Source organism: Anastrepha obliqua, chromosome 2 (assembly GCF_027943255.1).
Source record: "Anastrepha obliqua isolate idAnaObli1 chromosome 2, idAnaObli1_1.0, whole genome shotgun sequence".
Taxonomy (NCBI): Eukaryota; Metazoa; Arthropoda; class Insecta; order Diptera; family Tephritidae; genus Anastrepha; species Anastrepha obliqua.
The window spans coordinates 83939690-83962376 of record NC_072893.1 but is presented as its reverse complement, the minus strand read 5'-3'; the positions used below and the strand labels follow the sequence as shown (position 1 = coordinate 83962376).

At 37.5% G+C, this 22687-nt stretch overlaps 1 protein-coding gene across 1 annotated transcript; it reads right to left on the bottom strand.

Annotated features, from left to right (window-relative positions):
• Window positions 1-879: 879 nt before the first annotated feature.
• Window positions 880-9336, bottom strand: LOC129239689 (uncharacterized). The gene is made up of 3 exons (XM_054875400.1): window positions 8826-9336; window positions 8587-8755; window positions 880-1786 (listed from the first exon to the last, which is right to left on the bottom strand). Exons 1-3 carry the CDS (start codon window positions 9188-9190, stop codon window positions 1070-1072), a joined length of 1251 nt encoding a protein of 416 aa, XP_054731375.1. The 5' UTR covers window positions 9191-9336; the 3' UTR covers window positions 880-1069.
• Window positions 9337-22687: the final 13351 nt, after the last annotated feature.

Sequence of the window (22687 nt, the reverse complement as noted above, 5' to 3'; positions counted from 1 at the left end):
CTGAGCTATCAAGCTAAAACAAATAAAGCCCCAATGGCTCCCCCAAACACGCTAAGCTTATCAGACACAAATTAAACAAGTAATCAATTGCCCATCTACTTGTATACATAGCAACATCTATGTAGGCACAATAGATACATACTTCCCCTTCCAGGGAACATAGCTTGACAGGACATTTTATCGTACTTCTAACTCAATTGCGAAACACTGTACTACATCTCTGATCAAGTCTGGTTGTTGCGATGTTTTATTTTATTTCTTTAGCCATTGTTGTTGATATCATGTTGCTAACCACTGTTTCAGCCACCGTTTCGCGTATTTCACTCTGCTACCGTTTGGTCACGTTCAAATTTTGTCAACACAATCTATTTGAGCTCATCGCATCTGCTCTGCTGGTCGTCGACAACACTAAACAAATACAACAACATCAACCACTGCTAACTACAACAACATGAGCATGTTGCATGTAACAAACCAGCAACACGGTTTGTTTTGTTTACAAAACTTCGCGTCGTTTTGTTCCGACTTCGGTTTGCATTTACCTGAGCGTGGTTTCCAGGCTGACTTATGTAACTTTCTAGGCGCTGCCCGAACAGCTGCGATCAGCGGGCACCTCCTGCACAATATCATCTGCTGATGACTGTCGGCTGATGGCCAACGCCGCAGTTGAGGTGGTGCGCATGGCTGGCAGCCCCTCCGGTTGCGGTTTGCTCCCTGTTGCTTGGCGTTGCCCTATTTCGCTTAGCTGCCGCCTTTGACGCTGATGCATAAATTTGCTTTATTTGGATTGGATTTATGATCAAAATTTCTATTTTTACGATAGCAGATATATGTATAATACAATATACGAGTGCATATTTCTTCTAGAACACTAAAAACTCTTTTGCAGCCGTTTTTGAATTTTATTTTATTAACTAAACAACTTTTTACACTCTCATTTAAATAATTTTAATTTTTTGCTAATCTCAAATGCATTTGAAATATTAAAATGTACGAGTGCATATACACATAACATAAAAATATTATTCTGCAACAGGTGTAAATATTTTCATTCAACACACAAAGCCCCTTAATCCCAAATGCCCATTTTGTCGAATTTTTTCAATGTGTACCGCAAGGTCTCGGCTATATGTTTGGAACCGAATATTTGTTCCTGTTTTTTCACTGCAAAATCTTCATCAACCAAATTATCCAAACTAGTATCGCCTGCTATCTCTTTATCCTGTATAACTAGCGGGTAGATGCCATAATTAGCGAAAAAGCCATAGCTAGCGCGCCGGTGTACCTCATCACAGACCTGTTGGAAGCTAGGCAATGGCTCGTAATTAAGTTCGACAAGCTTAGCACAAAAACTCTTATAATACTCTTTTAGCAATTCATCGAATTTGTTTTTCAATACGTCCAACTGTACGCTGGTGTAAAGAAAATAATTCAAATCGATGCCTGGACTAGCCCAAACTGACATTTGGTAATCTATAAATGTACAATCTTGCACCTCATGATTATCATCATATTTGAAGAGTATATTATTGACCCAAAGATCTCCATGATTTAGTACTCTAAAAGTGTCATCTGGCAGAGGTGCCTGAGCACGCACCAAGTTATCAGGCAAATTTTCAACGTAATTTCGTAATTTGTCAGCAATATTAGAGAAATCGGACCATTTCGTGATGAGTTTAAGTAGAGCTTTGGCATTTCCGGTGAAAAATCGTAAGAGAAAACTTTCAGGTTTAAGTGCATTGCGGGAAAGCATGCCTTGGTTGTAGAGCTGGCGTATAAATGGTTTCTGTAAATTGGAGAGAAAGTTAAAAGTAAATAACGGAATAAAATAATTATGATATACAGTCTGAAATGTGATCGCTATAACTTAGAAACTATTTGACTAATTTGGTTCTAACAAACTGCATTGTAGGGGCTTATAATATTTATTATTCGAGGGGGTTCAATAACTACACATATTAGAAATGAAGACACCATTTTTTCAATTTTTTTTTTCAACATAGTCCCCTTTAAAAAAAATACAATTATTCTAACGCTCAGGTCATATTTTAACCCCTCTAAAAAATGAAAGGGTTTTCCAAACAGAGGTGTTATTTTGATATTCCAAGAAAAATGTTATTTTTTAATGTAAATGATCAGATGTTTATTTCACTAAAAAGAGAAAGGTATGCCCTTAAAAGCGGAAAATAACATCAGGCAAATGACCACCACGACCACGCTTACAGGTCAATATCCTTTTTATAACATTTTCCATAACCAATTTGCAAAGTGGCTGCCCTATGTTCTCGATAGCTTCACGAATTCCATCTTTGAGGTATTGAATCGACCCTGGGCTGTTGGCGTAGACCTTCTCTTTCACGTGGCCTCAAAGGAAAAAGTCACAATGTGTTAAATCAAAATATCTCAGTGGCCAATTGTGATCACCTCTTCGAGAGATAACAAGGTCCGAAAACTTTTCCCGTAAAAGATCAGTGGTTTCGGTGCTTGTGTGGCACGTAGCGTTGTGTTGTTGAAAATAAACGTTGTCCAGATCAATACCATCCTATCCGACCATAAAAAATCGTTAATCATCTCTCGATAGCGCAATCCATTCACCAATAACACCTGTTATTGAAAAACCCTTTTGGATTTGTCGAACTCTTTAAAATGCGCCTCTGCCTCGACGATGACTTCCTCATTTGAACTAAATTTTTTCCCGCGAGCCATTTCTTCATGTTAAAGCCGGAGGGAGTCAGATCGGGTGAATACGGGAGGTGCGGCAGCAATTCATAACGCAATTCATGCATTTATTGTGGTGAAACAGCACCTTCTTTTCCGCCAAATGCGGCCGTGTTTCCTTCAATTTTCTGTGAAAGCAGTCCTATAACTCACTGTAGTATTGTCCAGTGATCATTCTTCCTTTTTCTAAAATTCCATGAGGATGACGCCGCTCGCATACAAAAAAATCGTCGTCATGACCTTTCCGGCCGATGGGGCTGTCTTCGTCTTCTTTGGAGCAGATTCACCGGAAAAAATCCATGGTTTTGATTATTGTTTAGTTTTTGGTGTGTAATGATGAATCTAGGTTTCAACGGTGACAACTCGACGCAAAAATTTCTTCGCTTTTCGCTTAAATTGCTCCAAACACTGTTTCGAAGTTAACCCCCGTGAGCTATCGCGGCACCCATCGGGCCGACAATTTGTTCAAAGCCAACTTATCATGTGAAATATTAATTGCTGTTCCGGTCAACACACCTAAAAATAAAAATTTGCATAGGCACACTCAGGCTAAAAAGCCCATTGTATTTAGAGCTCTTGAAAGAGGAAAGAAAGAGAACAGCATCAGAGAAAGAGATAGGAAAGAATAGAGGCAGAGACAAAGGTAGTTAGCCTTGTGACAATTTTCCAGATTATTTGGCAAATCTGTAAATATCCTCCTAATTTAGAGGACGAATGTTACTCATTCTCACAACATCGGAACCCAAAATTTCTAGCAAAGGCAGGACACTCACAGAGAAAGTGCTATCCGCCATCTCCAAGCAATACAGGCACATCAGATCCTCAATGGTCATATGTTGACCCCATGGGTTGTGTCTTGTGATAATACCGACCATCAACCGAACGTCTTTCCTTTCAAATTTTAGTAGAAAGTTTGACAGATTTCTGTTCGGAATTGTCACAAAACTCTTTGTGATTCTGCAGCGTTTGAGACCGGACCATCGCTCTTTATGTAAATTGCATACATAACTGATACGCCGTCAGTTACTTCACGCATTTTCGTTCGTCGATCATAGGATTTTACACAGAGAAATATATACAATTTTTTTAAATTTATTCTTTATTTTATGTTTCACTTTTGTAGAAGTTATCTACGTCTGCTCTTTGCCTTGAAATTATAATTAAGGTTGTTTTAGTTTTGAATTAATGTTCGAACTTATGTTCATGCCTTCTTTCCACAATTTTATTATGATTTTCTTCTCGGCAATATCAATTTCTTTTAAATTTGCTTCTATTGTAAAGCTCCGCACATAATTCTATTAAAAACCGATAAACTAAAAGCTTTTTAAATAAAAATAATAATTTTCCCCACCAATCGTCCTAACAACACAAAAAGTGACACTCTCGTCTCACTACGAATTACCGAAAATAAGTACCGTTAGAATTGGAGGTAACGCATTTTTGTCCCCAACATGACTACTACGATAGTTAACAACGAAGGTGATGAATTTGAATTTGAACGTACCATTGACAATAGTATTTATAAATCGGCAGGGCGTAGAATTATGACACCTAGTGTATGTATTATCATACATATATTTCAATTAGCGACAAAACCGAATCCACCCTTGCCTCTAAGAATTGCAACAAATGACATTAAACACTAACTCACACCATCTATCTGGTTTGACTATTACTTTCATTTACACTTTTTATTATAAACAATCAACTAAACAAAATTAATTTCATTGCTCGACAGCAGTTAATTTAGATACTTGAGAGCTCATTGTACACATACTTTTATTTATTCTAGTATTTAATATTATTAACTGGAGATAAATAAACAAATATATAATTTTTACAGTAGGATGCCATATTCATTCCAATTACATATACAAGGTGGCCCAAAATTAATCACGCTATCGGGAGATTTAACATTTTTGCAAATCATATTTGACACTTGTGAACTAAACAGATTTATATTTATTTTATTTAGTAAAAAAGTTATTCGAAACCAAAATTGGATGCTTAATTTTGCGCCACCTTGTATTCGTCAAGCTAATGTAGCATTCAGAAAATAAAATGATCACAATAACACTGCCTCACCAGTTCAGTGCAATTCAATATCAATATCAATTTGCGTGATTGCGGAAAAAATCCCACTGGATATCCGAGCACGTGAACTAAACTGTCTCAATCCAAGGCAAGATGCAAAACCAACAAGGGACCAAAAGTGAGAACAGCACATTGCGTAACTTAACTAAAGGCAACGAAGATGAGATCTTCCTCCTAATGGTCGCTGGACACACGACTCATCTCTAACCTTGCTACGTGGTTACGACGAAGACATGGAAAGGTGGTTTACTTCCCCTCTCCGATGCTGAACCGCCACGTACTCTTCTACTGTCCAAGGTTGGCAAGAGAACGTGAGAAATTAGCCACTATTTTTGGATGACAGCTAAGTGAGACAAATTTAACTGGTAGTATGTCCATTTCAAAAAATTCCTGGGGTGCTTATGTAAGCATATCTAGAAAGTGTTGCGTAAGCTACGCAAACAGGATGAAGAAAGGCGAACAATAGTGCTTTTTCAGCAGCGGCAGGTAGACCCAAATAATATCGACGCCCTGGAATTCAACATGAAATGGTGTTCTAGGAAAGGTCAATTCAGTGGACAATTACAAACGCTTGAGTTAACGATTCACGCCCATATCATATGCAAACAAGACGGTAATGCGCATGACATTATCCAAAATTTCATCTGCTTCATAACGAAAGTAATGGAGACTATCAGCGACGTAGAACCTCTATACATCATAGCTGCACCCGCGATGTAGAGCAAATGCGTTCCCAGGGTGGAAGTCAGCCGGAAGGGGAAGCTTGTTTTAGTGGGCGCATGGCACCAATCAAAATGCTTCTGACATTTTTATCCTCTCCTTCCCAAAAAAAAAACAAAAAAAAAAACATGATACATACATACATACAGGGTTGGCCATATTAAACTGACCCATGTGATTATTAAAAAAATATGGAAAAAGAAACATTTTTTTGTGTTTCATTGTGAAAAACATTTAATTTAGTTCAAGGAGATTCGTTTACATCACTTTTTGAATATGATATCGCGCAAGTGGTCGCCCTTAGCACGTATTTGGATATGTACAGGGTTGGCCATATTAAACTGACCCATGTGATTATTAAAAAAATATGGAAAAAGAAACATTTTTTTGTGTTTCATTGTGAAAAACATTTAATTTAGTTCAAGGAGATTCGTTTACATCACTTTTTGAATATGATATCGCGCAAGTGGTCGCCCTTAGTTCGTATAGCGTAATGTGCCCGTTTTTCGGCGTTTTCCATAGTTTTGGCCAGCGTCTCGGCCGATATGGCGGCTATTTCCCGTCGGATATTGGCCTTAAGTGCGCCTAGTGTCTTTGGCTTGTTGACGTAAACCTTAGATTTCAAATTACAGTAAAAAGTTATAGGGTTACTCAATGGGTCAGTTTAATATGGCCAATCCTGTATATACGTAACAGCTGGTATGATTGATATCCTTCAGCTGCATGCTGAGAAACTACCAACAGAAAAAAATTTCCGTTTTATATTGACGGCGTGTAGACTTCACAACACTTCGACTACATTAGACTTCGATAATTAGCATACATCATTCTTGTGTTGTCTCTATTCGATCGGTCGCGTCCCCAGTTGGCGGATAGGGGAACGCTTGGCAGATATGCAGGGTAGATGGGAAATAAAATACCACTCGCGGACTGAAACAGGCAACATCTGCTCTTCGCATCGAAATTGGTAACAAATTGTCAAATTTACAGTCTCGGATAAATAATAGAAAATTCTCGTTCTCCACTAGAAGTTAAATTGAAAACATATATATATTCGTGTGGTAAAAACCTTACCGATCACTGTAATTTACTACTTTGCGTCGATTCCTGATTCGATCTGAGAACACAAAACTTTATAGAAAATAGTTTGAAACTTCAATTAGCGTGTACTATAGTACATGGACATTTTTATACATTTTATTTATGGAATACCCTATCAATTAAAAGTTGCCTTTATAAAAAAATCAGAAAATATTACCTTCTTAGGAAAATCAAACGAAATTTTACGCAGCTATTAATGAACTCCATATATGAAAGATTTTAAATTTTATGCATGTAACTTGTCACGATCCCTACCCTGATTCAAGACAAGTTGACGATGATATTCCATCCACATCTAGTGCCAGAAAAAAATCCCCCCTCGCAACTAAACTCTCGAGAAGCAAGGGCTGCTCTGTCACAAGACAAGCTGAAATTGCTATCTTCGTTACTCCAGGTGACACGGAAACTCTGGTAGGAGTAACGCTTATAACAATATCGGCGGCATCGGACCACATGGCTCAGCCAATGGTTACTGGTACTCGCCTTCTGACACAATCACTGCCCCGGGGTAGTACCCACCCCCGGAAGCATATTAGAGCTTCAAAAAGATGCTATCGTACCAAGAGTGCTGCATCCGGGATCCTGGAGAAACTGAAGGACATCATACTAGAGAATCTGCCGGAGGAACAGTTAGACTCCAAGGGGTGTGCATTGCCGAACACCGAGAGAAGGCTAAAATGGATTCTGCGCAAGGCAAGTGCAAAAGATTGAGTGAGGGGACATCGGCTCAAGTAAAAAGAACGCGAATGTCCGACACTCAGACGACTAACATCGCGATGAAGAAATCTTTTGCGGAAATAGCGAAAGAAAGCTACATAAGGGGGTGTGATTGATTGCAAACCCTTTGACGGTGCGATCCGGCAAGCAAACTGGGACCTGATAAACAGAAGTCTCTAGAAATTATACAGGGATATCCTGAAAGAAAATTTAGGACCTCCACCCAGTTGGCCGGTTGCGGTTTGGTTCCAATCCCGTGCCAAATTAATAAGGTGCGCTGATCAACGATCGGTGGACCTATATACCCTGGCAATAAGACGTGTAGGGGAGCTTTGCTGTGATCCTCCGAGAAGACATCCCCAACCGGCCAAAATCCAAAGCCTGAATACCAGATTCTCACACCGACCTAGAGGAAGTGCAGAAACTGGTCAAACTGGGCAACCATGAGCTACCTACCACCGACTGGAAGGTAGCAAAGATTGGTAAAGTGGAAGGCAAGAGAAGGTTAGCAGTGACAATCTTATAATAAAATTGAAATAATAATGAAATAATAAATAATAAAAGTTGTCACAACTTATCACCCATTTGTCACTGAAAGCCATTTGACGCCAATAAAAATAGATAGTGAATCGTGGCGAAGTTACAAGTGTATGAATGCATGCACGTACATAATTTTGCGAAAAGAAAACGCAAAAGTTGAATTAAACGAGTGTCGAGAGCACCTCTTAACAAAGGATGACACAATTAATATTGTGTACCTTTATTCCTGGGTTAGGAAGCCAAGACCTTCTGCAGGCCTACCTAAAAAATAAAAAAAAAAATCAAATAATTGGCGCGTACACTTCTGTTAGGTGTTTGGCCGAGCTCCTCCTCCTATTTGTGGTGTGCGCCTTGGTGTTGTTCCACAAATGAAGGGACCTACAGTTTCAAGCCGACTCCGAACGGCAGATATTTTTATGAGGAGCTTTTTCATGGCAGAAATACACTCGGAGGTTTGCCATTGCCTACCGAGGGGCGACCGCTATTAGAAAAATGTTTTTATTAATTTTGCTTTCACCGAGATTCGAACCAACGACCTCTCAGTGAATTCCGAATGGTGATCACGCACCAAACCCATTCGGCTACGGCGGCCGAAAGGGATTTAAAAACAAAAAAAAATTCTCAATACCCTAATGCGCAATTAGTTTGTTCTTACATATACATATGTATGTGAATTAAGTAAAATATTCTGTATACCTTTTTTGCGAGATGCATTGAAATTGCGTGAAATTGGCCAATACGTTTCATTACCAAACGCGCATGCTTCTCATCCAATCCAAGCTCCCGCGACGCAATGCGATAGCCGCTCATATTGAGATCCTCGAATGCTAAACAATTCACCGGCCGTTTAACTGAGTGATAAAGCCTTCAGCGAAAATAAAAACACTATTTATAATAACACTCGATATGCGTAAAACTCTAAAGCTTCTACACACCGTCCACTGAAGCGTTCGCCTGGCTCAAGGAACAGTGACAGCATTGGCAATGTCTCTTCGAATGTTGTCTTCTCCTTTCCGAATACTTTAAGTTCGTCCAAAAAATCAATACCCTCTACGGGTTGTATGCATTTAACGACCACAGACAATTCACCACGCTTTCCGGTTTGCGGCAAGTCGTATTGCACCCTAATACGATAGACGTGGCTGCAGAAGTTCTCGCCTCCAGCACCGCACATTTGGAAATAAGCCTTTAAGATTTTCACATTCGTTTCCCGCAACGCATTTTCGGTCATATCCTCAATGAACTGTATATCTAAATATTCCGGAGGTTTGACAATATCTTTGCTATACTCAAATGCCATCACGAGAGATTCAAAACGAGTGTCTGATCAACAACAAGAAATTAATAATCACAGCTTCACAATTTGCGAATTACAAGTAATTTGCATATATTTATTTATTACTGCGATGTGTTGAGCGTTACGAATTTAAATTAACTGGAGGTCGGCACATTTGTTCGATTTGTTTAAATACTTGTTCGCTCATTGCTTGGCGTTGTGTGTGTTGATAAATAGGTACAAACCACTTCGTGTTATAACTGCTTATACACAGATCTGTAGAATGATGTGTCAAAACAACTTAAAACGACTTACCACTTTCTGTGCATCAAGTATAGAGTTGAGGGAAATTAATTAACTTTTCAAACTATTAAACATTAACAGCTGTAGCGTTTGAAGCTATGTTAAAAAATGCGTGTTTAACATCAAAACATTTTTCTGTAGAAGATCATTATTCAGTGATCTTAAACAAAAGCTGCTAAAGTGAAATAAGTTGTTGTACCAAATTTTTATATTTGTTTATATGTAATAATGTAATAAGCTTGTAATTATAATTACATAAGATATATGCATTGTTTGAATTACATACATATACACACATATACACATATGTACACAGGTGTTCATAATAAACTAAATTAATTTAATTATTTATTTAATTTTTTTTGTTTTTATAAAAAAAAAATACTACAACAATAACCATTTAACTTAGAGTTTAAAACTTTGCACAAAATTAAAAAAAAAAATCAAAAAATGTTCATAAAAATTTTAAACTTTTTAATAAGATTTCTAGAAGAATTGCGAGTACGTAGTTTTATATATACTACTGTGGGCAAAAAGTAAGGTGAATTTGGTTGTAAAATGAAAAATCTTTATTTATTCTTGTAAATCAATTTCATTCCCTTCAAAATAATCCCCTCTCGATGAAATACGCTTATGCCAGCGATTTTTCCGAAACATGCCAAATAGTCCATTTCCGGTATAGCCATCAGAACCTTCTTCGATTCAGCTTTTATCTCCTCAATCGACTCGAAACGCGTTTCCCGAGGTGGTCTCTTGAGTTTTGGGAATAGTCAGAAGTCACACGGAGCCAAATCAGGCGAATATGGTGGTTGCGGAACGATATGCGTGGAATTTTTGGCGAAATGGTCACGAAGAACAAGTGCAGTGTGAGACGGTGCATTATCGTGATGCAAAAACCAAGAGTTGTTGGCCCATAATTCTGGTCTTTTTAGACGAATTCCTTCACGTAAACGACGCATAACGCTCAAATAATATTCCTTATTAACAGTGTGGTCAGGTGGAAGGAATTCATAGTGCACCACACCACGAAAATCGAAAAAAACTGTCATCATGACCTTTATTTTTGAACGACTTTGACGTGCTCTTTTCGGTCTGGCCTCGCCTTTAGCACGATATTCGCTTGATTGGTCAGTTGTTTCAGGATCTTAAATCCAAGTCTCATCTCCCGTAATGATGCATTTGAGCTTGTCCTGATAGTCTGAAAGCATTGTTTCACACACATCAACGCGACGAGTTTTTTTCAAGAAATTGAGAGTTTTCGGTACCAAACGAGATTTGACTTTTCGCAAGCCCAAATAAAAAAAATAAATAAATAATTGGCGCGTACACTTCTGTTAGGCGTTTGGCCGAGCTCCTCCTCCTATTTGTGGTGTGCGTCTTGGTGTTGTTCCACAAATGGAGGGACCTACAGTTTCAAGCCGACTCCGAACAGCAGATATTTTTATGAGGAGCTTTTTCATGGCAGAAATACACTCGGAGGTTTGCCATTGCCTGCCCAGGGGCGACCGCTTTTAGAAAAATGTTTTTATTAATTTTGCTTTCACCGAGATTCGAACCAACGACCTCTCAGTGAATCCCGAATGGTGATCATGCACTAACCCATTCGGCTACGGCGGCCGCCCAAATGGTCTTTCAAAATGGTTTTCACAGATCCTTCTGATATTCCGATCATATCAGTAAGGTCTTTAACAGTCAACCGACGATTTTTGAGCACTAACTCCTTCAATTTATTGACGTGTTGGTCATCTGTTGACGTCGATGGTCGTCCGGAGCGCTCTAAGTCACCAACACGTTCTCGACCCTCTTTGAAGTCCTTGTACCACTTATAAACATTTTTCTGAGACGTGGTCGAATCACCAAATGCCTTCTGCATGCTAAACGTTTCCGCAGCCGAAATTTCATTCCGCAAATAAAATTTGATGGCACTTTTCTGCTCATCAACTCAGACATTGTAAAAATCGAAAAATGCACTCTTGGTCGTTTGGTAAACACAATCGTAAATATATTACTGATAATGACATTCACATGAAAGTTGGCCCAGATGTTATTAACAGTGCTGCCAACTCATGAAAAAAATAACTAGAGCGAAATTTTAGTCCCGCGAAGTTTGACAAATAAATTCACCTTACTTTTTGCCCACAGTAGTATACTCGTATGTACCCATAATTGACGCTTATAACCTTTATAGTTTTTTATGAAGCAGAAATACAATCGAAAGTTTGACATTGCCTGCCGAGGAGCGACCGCTATTTGAAAAAAACTGCTTCTATTATTTTATGTTTAATGCTTGGAAATTCGATCCAATGCACTTCTGAATGGTAGTCACGGACCAACCCATTCGGCTACGGCGGCTGCTGCCAGTTCTACAGACCATTTAATTGTGATATACCTATGTAACACAGTTCAAATCCAAAATGGCTCAAAAATCGCTTTGATTTCTGACAATTTTTTTATTATGCTAGCGGCCTTGTGCATTTTCTCCACGCAAAAAAAAAAATGCAATAAAATGCATACGTCCACAAAAAAATTACCAAAATTCAATGGATTATAAAACTGTATACTCGAAAATTTTCTAAAGATTTGTTGAAACTTTGAAAAGTTATGGAATTTTTTAAACTAGTACAATGTTTTACTAAAATTCAATGAACTGTAAAACTGCATGCCCAACAGTTTTCTAAAGATTCTGACCAAAAAATTTTAGATTTTGATGAAAATTTGTTGAAATGTTTTTTTAATCAAAATTTTGTATATTATTAAAAATTTTAAACTTTGAGGTATGCTTTTAGTTATAGTATAAACTATATGTTTAAAAAAAAAATAGACTTTGCAATTTGTCGCACTCAAATATTGTGAACTTATAATATGGTTTTGTTTAAGTCACGTACACCACAAATAGAAGAAGGCGCCCGGCCAAACACCTAACAGAAGTGTACGCGCCACGTCTACGTAACTCTCAAGGAAACGTGTACTTCTTGCCTACCATGACTGACCGAGCTTCCCATTTATGCTGCTATTATAAGCTGATACCCCTAAAAGTTCCGCACCACTTACAATTTCGGAACCACTGCACTTACATTTCAGTTACCTACCCTAATCTCCACACTTCTTATCAGATTTGTGTGTTGTTGTTGTTGAATAGGTTGAGTATTTCTACTGAAATAATCATAATTAGCGACCAGCACCGTTTTACTACCACTATTATCGTGTGATGATGCCTTGTTGTTTTTTTTTTATGAGTATTTGTAAGTACTTACATAGGGTTTATACATCATAAGGGCCGATTTCTGCGTTCTGCCTGGAAATCAGTATGACTTACGAAACTCCGTATGAAGGTGGAAAACTGAACAATGGCCATTGTTGGTAGGAGTGCCCCGTAACTGTTAAGTGCAGGTAAATAATTTTTCGAGCCTTAGTACTTAACAGGTATTTAAGGGTAGTACCTGCTACTCAAAGGTCGTAGATTAATGCACATCACCTTTATTTTCTTTATGAATTGTCATTTCTACAAATGATTCAACACTCTCACAAGGCTTGAAATCTACCACATTTTAAAAAACACAATTTCTTTATTTTTGTCTGGTATCATTTATTACGTAGTGACCTAAATTTGCCTGCTAACAAGGCAGCCGCCGCAAAGTGGTCCTTTTCTTTTATGAAAATCATAAAAACCGATAAAATATATCGTTTAAAAACTGAATCCATAAGAGATCTCATATTTGCTAAGGAATTATGTATTGAGGCTGATGATGTTGTTGATTTTTTTAAATTTTATAGGCGTTTTTTTATTTTTTGGCAGCGCGCCACCCTCAAGTAGATTTCTGAAACCAGATTAAGCCTGTTTATTTCCATCTCCTCTCGCCGCGTGACTACCATCAAGTGCCATATTACATCGCGGCAGAGGAAGGCCGTCCCTAGAGGCCTCCTCCATTTTATAGTTTCGGCCACCAAGTCACATGCCGCATTCCACATTTCCTTTGAGCGCAGCATATGTTGCATGAAGGCTTCTGGAGAAGGAGGCTTTCCAACGGCTCTATAGTGTTTTTCTTTTGCAGGACGGAAGCGCGAGCATATGAAGATCATACAGGGTATGATTGAAAAGTAATGAGCCTTATTTTTTTTAAGCAGTTTTATTAAACCTTTTGGCTTATAAAACTAATATTCTTCAAAATAGGACCCTTGAGCGTCAATACACCGCTGGTAGCGGTCCTTCCACTACAGGAAGCATTTTTTAAACTCATCCGCCGAAATCGCGTTCAATTCGGCTGTCACAGTTTTTTGGATCGCCTCGATGGAGTCGAAACACCTCCCCTTCAGCTTTCTTTTCAGGCGCGGGAGCAAGAAGAAGTCTGGAGGGGACAGGTCTGGGCTGAAGGGAGGGTGGGGAAGCACCGGAACCCCCATCTTGGCTATGCAGAGGTGCAGAGGAAGCCGGTGTGCGCCGGCACATTGTCATGATGAAGGGTCTAATTGTTGACGAGGTCGGGCCGAACCCGGGCGACGCGGTTTTTCAGCCGAAGGAACACTTCTTCGTAAAATGCCGCGTTTACAGTGCTTCCTGGAGGTACAAACTGTTTAGCTTTACGCAAAATTTAATCGAGTAACGGTGCTCCAACGATCGCTGCATTTTCGCCTCTGCAAAATCCTAACACACTTTTAAAACAGCTTTCACGCGCGGAGCAATGTTAACTGCACCGCTGTTGCCAGCGAACTGGGACCGGTTTCTAGTGGAAGGGGAAGGTCCAACGATCATTTTCCCCACCAGCCGATTCGGTTGATCGCTTGGCAGACGCTCCGCGCGGGAAGGCTCATTACTTTTCAATCAAACCCTGTGTAATGAACATCTCACATATGCACGAGCATATGAATAATTTATGAATTTATAATTTATTACATCTTCTAAAATTTATTTTGTCACAGTAGCTACAGTAGGAATTAGCGTCGTCGTAGAGTCTGTGTAAATATGCTTTGAATAAGTCGCGCTCACTAAAGAACTGGGCAGGTAAATGAAATTAAAAAGTGCTACGTTCTTATATTAAAATGGCCTAATCAATGTTTTTAAAATTCATAGAAAAATAAAATCAGGTTTCTATAAAAGTTACTAAATTAATTACACCCCTAGAAGAACCTGAACACGAATATGAATGCTATGTAAATGGTATTTTAATTCGAGTATTAATAAATACTATTTGATCCATTGAAATAGCAACATAATAAAAATAATGACATAAACAACATTTCAAAGTAAGATTTATTAATATTTAATGAATTGGATGATTTCAGATATGGTTTTTGCCATAATATCTCAAAATTTCATATGAAATGAGAACTGTAAAAATTGAGGTGGCATAAAATTAAGAAAATTACTGAAACAAATATTTAGTCTTCTTATTTTTCAAAACTTAAGGGAAATGAACTACCCCATGGATTAAGTTTTTTTTTTCATTTTGTTGCACTGTCAGTTTCCCTTAAACCATTTTGAGAAAAAAATGCTACCAAAAATTCTTGAATCAATACAATTCACCCACCTAATTATAATGCCCGAGAAAGTGATTTGCAAAGTGATAAACTAGTAATGAACTCCACAAATATGTTTAATTAACTGAAATTAAGCAAATCGATAATGGGTTCACGGTAACAAAAGTCATCCTGTATGAGCACGGTCTAATGAAATTCTCTTGAAAGGGACTTGGCAACATTGAAAATAGTGAGTTAATATATGAGGTATAACTGTAATTGCTAGCGTTGATCGATAACTTTGTTGTTGCTTTTATAAGAAAATTTCTCGTCAAGCGAGCAGAGCCCAGAGATAGAGAGCAGAGAAATGGCGAATCGAAGGTGCATTATAACTCTCTATTTTCCATGCTGTGAACGCCCTTTCAAGAGAGTTTCATTAGACCGTGTTCATACAGGGAAACATTTGTTACCGTGTACCAATTATGGATTTGCTTAATTTCAGTTATTTAAACATATTTGTCGAGTTTATTACTAGTTTGTTACTATGGAATAGTTTTGTTGTTTCAACATTACGAATTTTCTTTTGATGCTCCCGTCGTATTCACACACCTTGCTATTCTTAGTTTTTGTCCAAAATCTAAAACAAAATTGAGAAAACGAGAATATAAAGGTGTTAATAACGCAAAAGCGTTCCAGGTAACGAGTTTTTAGGAACAAATGTTTTCCCATATGAACGCGGCCTAAACCGACAGTGTTGAATATATAAATAAATTATAAACAAAAAAATCTAAAAAGTCGTCAATTGTAGATGTACATACTCATGCATGTCAATCGTATTTGACACTTGTAAACTAGACAGCCGCAGTATACAAACTGACAAGCAATGAAGCGGGTAAAGGTCAAAATAAATAACTTTCCATTACTCAAAATCATTTTTTTTTTTTAGTAAAACAGTTATTCAAAAACCAAATAGAATGACTCATTTTGCGCCACTTTGTATAAGAAATGTTAAGCCGCTGCTTTCAAGCAATAAAGAGTATGTAAAAAATTGTATATAAAATATAAATTGTTTTTTTTAGCATGAGTGCCATCTAGTTGCATTTTATCTCTGAAAAATTGATTCAACTGTTCTCAGTCTATAAAGGATTGAAGCTAGAATATAAAGAGTATTTCAAAAGACCTGCATAGGTTTCACTATTTTTATTCAAAATACAGCTCTTAAAATAATATGTGAATAATGACATCATTTAACTATTTGCCATGAGCACGGCTACAGAAAAAATCCGTCAAACAGTCGATCATTGAATGCTTAATTGATGAGAACCTGTTCAGCAACGCTTTGCGCTACAGCAGAAATATTCTCAACAGAGCGTCCAGTTTTTGGTCTGCCTGCCTACCTGGCTTTTTCGCTCCTCGACAGAACGAGTGCCTTGAAATATTTCCACCAACCTTTAAATTGTGGACTCATTCCGACGATTATTCACCACCAAAAAATCACGAATTCTGCTAGACGTCACTTTTGAAAGACCCTTTACAAGGTAATTTCGTTTATCCAAAACACGAACCAGCAATTTACTTGTTTAGAAGGGGTAGTCAATTTATAGCCACTACCTCGATTCTGGCTTCCACAGACGTAATGTGCGAAGAACGCGATTTTTTGTCTTTACTATCGGTACATTTGGAAGACCGTGTCGCTACTAGCAGAATGGTTCGAAATTGGGAAATTGTAAGAACGCTAAATTAAACATTTTTTCCACTAGTACAGGTTTCCCGCAGCGTGTGCATGTATTAACTTCTTCAAAATACGATATCAATTTGTCTGAATGATCACGTACGCTTTCTGCTTGGATTATAATTGATTGACGGATAAATACCACACTCTTTGTATAATCGGACACCATAGATCTTGGTTTCAAGTTTAAATGTTTATTTAATATGGCATCGTAATTGGCAAACTTAATTTGCCGGCATACGCGCAGTGGGTATTGGATAAACCGAACCAAAGTATTTATACACAAGTATATATTGAAATTGAGAACATTGAAATCGTTTGTCTTGACAATTTTGATTTTGAGGTGCAATAGGTGTTTTAAACTAGTTTGACATGAAAGACATACCAGTACCAAATATAGAGTACTAATTTTGAATTACCTGTATACGATCGAGTGAGACTATGTTTAAGGTTAGGTTAGTTTAATTTACGTTGGATGTAATTCTTAACAAGTGTGTAGTTGGATCCACTTAGATTTGGAGGTCCATTGTGATACAACTAATTTGGGCTCTCTAAAACAATGTAATACTGTGGATTCTAAGCTTGCCAGTCATTTAAAGAGTAAGAGATTAGACAGCGTTGTCGCGTTTTGGTACCAGCACGACAGTGGTAAAAAAAAAAGCATTCAACGCAGTCCACCTTGATCCTACATATAGTTGCGATAGAAGCCATTAGAAGAATTACTGCGGTAATGGAAGGCCGGTCTAGTTCTGTGTTCATTTCTTCTAGGCCAAACCTGTCTAGTTACCTCACAAGTGAAAACCGATAGACAAAAGTCATTAAAATCAAATACAAGAAAAAATAAAACGACGATGTCGAACAAAATTTATGGTGAGTAAATTTAAACAAATTCTATAATAAAGAAAGTACTATAATAAACAATACTTTTTTAATTTAATTTAATTTACCAGCCTTCACAATGATCTTTCAGTTACTTTTGGGCCTATTGCTGCAATAAACAATAGCTGCAACCTTCTTAAACTTTGCGAAATTAGCAAGTGGTTCTCCTTTTCCTTCTGAACAAAGTCAGGTTGCTATCAAAACTCGATTATACGGACTGGGAGAGTCCAATATTTTTTTTATAAACTAATAAATTCTGCTATACATCCGAAATAAGATGCATTGCCGTCTTGTATTGCGGCCAAACTGCAAACGTGAGACTACAAAATGATGTGACTGCGAAGGCTATTCAATTTATACTCGGATTATATATTTGAAGAAGCTTTGGCATCAGTCATTTTAGGAATAAAAGTCAATGGCGAAATAATAAATAACATACAATTTGCCGATGACACCACAATATTGGTTGACAAATCTAATGACCTGCAATATCTCCTTAAAGAACTCAGCGGAAAAAGTCTGCAATACGGCCTAAGTATTAACACCCAAAAAACAAAATTCATGGTTGTTTTAAAAAACTCTCAAAAAATCCAACTTAAACATTTATGTATATGACAATCCGATTTAAAGAGTATCCTGATTTAAGTACCAACATCCTGGCTTAGCGAAACATGGACAAATAAGAGAGAAATTTGCTCTCGGATTGAAGCAGCGAGGGAAGCTTTCTTTAATTACAGGAAAGTTATTTCCAATAAAACATAAAATTATGTCTTCGGTACCTTAAATGTTACGTTTGGTCTGTTTTGTTGTACGGTGTGGAGACATGGACCCTAAAGGTTACGAGTATGAATAAATTAGAGGCGCTTGAGATGTGGTAGCACCAGCGGATGATGAAAATATCATGGACAGACAAAGTTAGTAACAAAGAAGTCTTAACGAAACTTCGAAAGGATAGAGAGCTACTATTAACGATAAAGCGCCGCAAAACCGCAGATTTTGGTCATATTATGCGTGGTACTAAATATGAATTGTTGCAACTGATCGTGCAAGGTAAAATCGAAGGCAACGAGGAGTTGGAAGGAAGCAAATGTCTTGGCTACGTAGCATAAGAAAATGGACAGGATTAAGGACTATTGAGCACTTGGTTGAAGCAGCCCGAAGTAGAGACAATTACCATAATATTATATCTAATATTTTATAGTTTTATTAAATGTAAAAAAGAAGAATGAATTATTTATCACATTTGCATTGAAATTAATGAACAATTTATTACTGTGATCGCTTACATTCTGTATTGAGAATTTGCAAATAAAGAAGAAGATTCGTTCTAAAAATAAATTTTTTCTACACTCTCCTCACGCCGATTTTTTCACAAACAAAATTAACACTTTCCGCTGTCAATTAGTAATTGTGTGCAATTTAAAACTTAATTGTGTAGTCTAATACATATCCATTTTTAGTTGTTACTACAAATTTGGTAAACATTTCGCAAATTCGCTGAGAAATTCCGAAAATATCGGCACATTTCAAAGAATCATGCTAACAATATCCAATTGACAGAATAATAAAAAAAAAAAATATTCCAAAAAAAGTCTTCATATCTGTTATGTACTGTAATTTACATTAAGTTAAAATGCTAGCGTGCTAGAAATTATTCGAATTAGGTACACGTGCGTAGGCTTGGGAGATTTATGCAAATAAAGCAGCGTTGATTTTCTTTACTTTTACATTAAGGTGATAGGACTGCTTTTTACAACGAAATGCTTCTCTACTGGATATAAGAGGAGAATTATATTTATAAGAATTATATGTGAAAAACAAGATCATTTAAATGTCCGCCATGAGAGCGTTTACAGGTAAAATCCGCCAAACAGTCCATCATAGAATGCCTAATTGTTGAGAATATCGAGATATCGATATTGAAGGTTATTCAACAACACTTTGCGCTACAGCAGAAATATTCTCAACAATACGTTTAGTTTTTGGTCTGCCAATCCTTTTTTTATCTCTGACAGAATCTTTGAACTGCCTACTCATTCGTACGATTGTTTCCACCAAAAATTACGAACTTTCCGATGTATTTTATTCTTATAGATCGAGCAATAAAATTTCAACAATTTCAAAGCCTTGTTCTATCGTTTAAAATTGTATATCTGCCCACTGGACAGAAGTCAAAGATTATATATTATTATTACTATTATTTATTAGAGAAATATAAAATATTGCATTAACAATTTTAACACACTGGCTGCATTGGCCTTCGGTGTTAAAAAAAGATTATATAAAAGTAGTATGGTCTAGGAATTATTGACTACTGCCATTAGGCGTCACTTTTGAAAGATCCTCTACCTACCTTTCTTTTCCTATGCCACCACCAGTCGTTAGTGCATCGATTACTTTCAAGGCTGAAGGGTATACAATGGATTTTTATTCGCTGCAATATGCTTCGCAAACATCTGAGCATTCGGTTGCCTACAATATTCGTCGTCACTGGCGCCAATGTGCAAAGGTCCGCATAATCTTGAACACCTTTGAACGCTCCAATCAGAGACTTATTAAGTGTGCTTTTGTTCGCCGGGAGAGAAATTACTAATTGTCTATTTATTCGTTGCATTTCAAGGCGGACATTAATAACGTTATCAATGCTGGTTCGTAAGTAAACGAATTCTTCGTTTTCGTAATAGGAAATGAATCAGCAATCGCACTACTACAACAGCCGATTTACGGTTAGGTTAGGTTGGAATGGTTGCCCAAGGAATGGGCACACTTAGACGAAGATAAATGGATTCGTCCTTTGTGATCCCATTGTGAAGGAGAAAACCGATAGGATGAAAGGAGAGGGCGAGGAGAGGTGGTGGTAGGATGGTTAGAAGGATGAATTTAGAATATGTGGATTATGAAGGATGACTGTGCTACGTTTGCGTCAACCGCTTTATGCTGCTGATGAAGTTCATCAAATTTTTAATGTCAACGCCAGCTAGATCAGCAGGCATAGTAAAAAAGTAAGAACCAAGATGCACAGCTCCACCAGAGCAGGGCAACTAAGAAGAAGGTGCTGAGATGATTTCTCGTCATCCTCCATACATCCGACGCAAATAGAGCTCGAAATAATTCCAAGTGTCACAGCATGCACTCCTCGCGCATAGTGTCCTGTAAGAAAACCCACGAGGCTTGAGAGCTGAGATTTCATCAACCTCAGAAGCTCGCCCGAGCGCCCCCGATCCACACGTGGCCAGAAGGATTTCGCGACCTTACAAGTTTGTATACTTGCCCAGCGCTCGATGAGCAGACCACAGGTAGTCAGGTGGATCCCAATTCTCTCCCTTCGCGGGGAAATCACCTCACATGTCCCTTGTCTGGCCAGCTCATCCGCCTCACAGTTTCCCGCGATGTCGCTGTGACCACGTACCCAGATAAGGTTTATGTCTGCCTGGAACACACATCAGTGATCTGGTAACCTGAATTTGAGTCTGATGGGGAGCTCTCACAAAAAACTTCTCCACCGACCTTTCCTTCCAACTTCGGTCCATCCGTGAACAAGTTCACCAGGTCTCCAAGTGTAGCCCCCTGTCCACTCTTCCTTTGATGGAATGTGAGTGGAGAAAGTTCCGATTGGACTAAGCGAGGACCTACATTGATCCGTTGACAGGGGGATGAGCTCAAAGTGTCAGAGTGCCTATAAGTGAGGTTGAGCATATAATATTATATATACTTACATATATTGGCAGCTGCGGTACGTGCAGCGGCAATTCTGCCTGCGTGATGTCTACGGTACTATATTTAACATTGCGTTGAGCGCCAGAGTAGGAGTCGTTCGAAGGCGTCGATTTTACGTATATACTCGTACATACATATTTTATTATTTTAATTTATTTTTGAAACTTAAATTTATAAGCAGATAAATGGATTGCATAAAAATAGCTTCAATATTCGATCACCCTAGTACATTCCAAGTGGATGGATATGCACATAAAATATCTATTCGTGCTAATTTGAAGATTTAACTACAAATCCGTATACATATTACATAATTACACATATTTTGCTAGAAGAGTTAAAAATAATATTTATCTCAAAAACACTTGTGAATTAATACTCTGCACGCAATTTCGTTCGTTCAAATAATTATATATTTCTGAATAAACTACGTATGTTTTACGGTTTTTATACAGTATCTAATATTTTATACTTATCTAAAGGTTGTGTTTGCTTTGAATAAGTTATTCACTTAATTATTATTTGCAACTGGTTTTTTTGATACTATTCTCGCATACTTCATATGTTGACACTGCCTGTGAGGCGTAATAAGTCAGCTTAGCTAAGATATTATTACAATATATACACTACCTGATCGGTAAAACTTCTTATAAATAAGTTTAGTCGTAGATAAATATTACATACATACATACAGGGTGACCCATATAATGTTTGTTGTTTCAATCATACGCTATTTTTATAATGAACGCTCTTTCGCTTGACAGAAACTCGGTATCAACGGAATGAAATGAATCGCTTTACTCTTACTGCAAACTTATATCTAAAGTCAATGTCGTGTAGCCCCAACAGAGTGTTTTTGAAAATAATTCAAAATCATTTTTTTTGGCGAAGCGCAGGTGGCTATGTTAACCCTGGAGTTACGTAAATAAAGGGTTTTTCAAAAATGACTCCTAGATGTCAGTAGTGAATAATTTCTAGACGATACCTCATGTTATGTCATCTTAGATATTTGTCAAGTAGGCAGATGCTTAATTTTACACGAGTTAGGGGGAGTGAAACTTATTATGAAAATGGTCGATTTTTAAAAACAACGTATCGAAAAAATTCGTGATTCATTTGGTGGATATAATCGTCCGAATGAGCCAACAAAGTCAAAAGTTGGTATATTGGAATATTAGTACTCTAAAAAGAAAATCCACATGCGCTCGCTGAGAAATCAATGCATTTTTCGAGAGTAATATATAGTTTAATGCAGTGGCATTAGTGGCCTATTTCAGCAAAGTCTTGGATAACTGCGTTAACAGGACGCGTTACTACGAAGCCAGTCGAGCCAGCCTCATTAATAAAATTTTGTTCCATAAATATTTTGAATAAATCAATAACACTGTGCGATAGTGATATTATACTTTTATGGAGACCTAGTACAACTTGTAGGT

Coding starts and splice junctions, on each gene's coding strand:
- LOC129239689 (XM_054875400.1), bottom strand. CDS start 9,190: ATGGCATTTGAGTATAGCAAAGATATTGTCAAACCTCCGGAATATTTA. Junction 8,756..8,825: donor GGCGAACGCTTCAGTGGACG/GTGTGTAGAAGC, acceptor TTTTCGCTGAAG/GCTTTATCACTCAGTTAAAC. Junction 1,787..8,586: donor CAATGCATCTCGCAAAAAAG/GTATACAGAATA, acceptor TCCAATTTACAG/AAACCATTTATACGCCAGCT.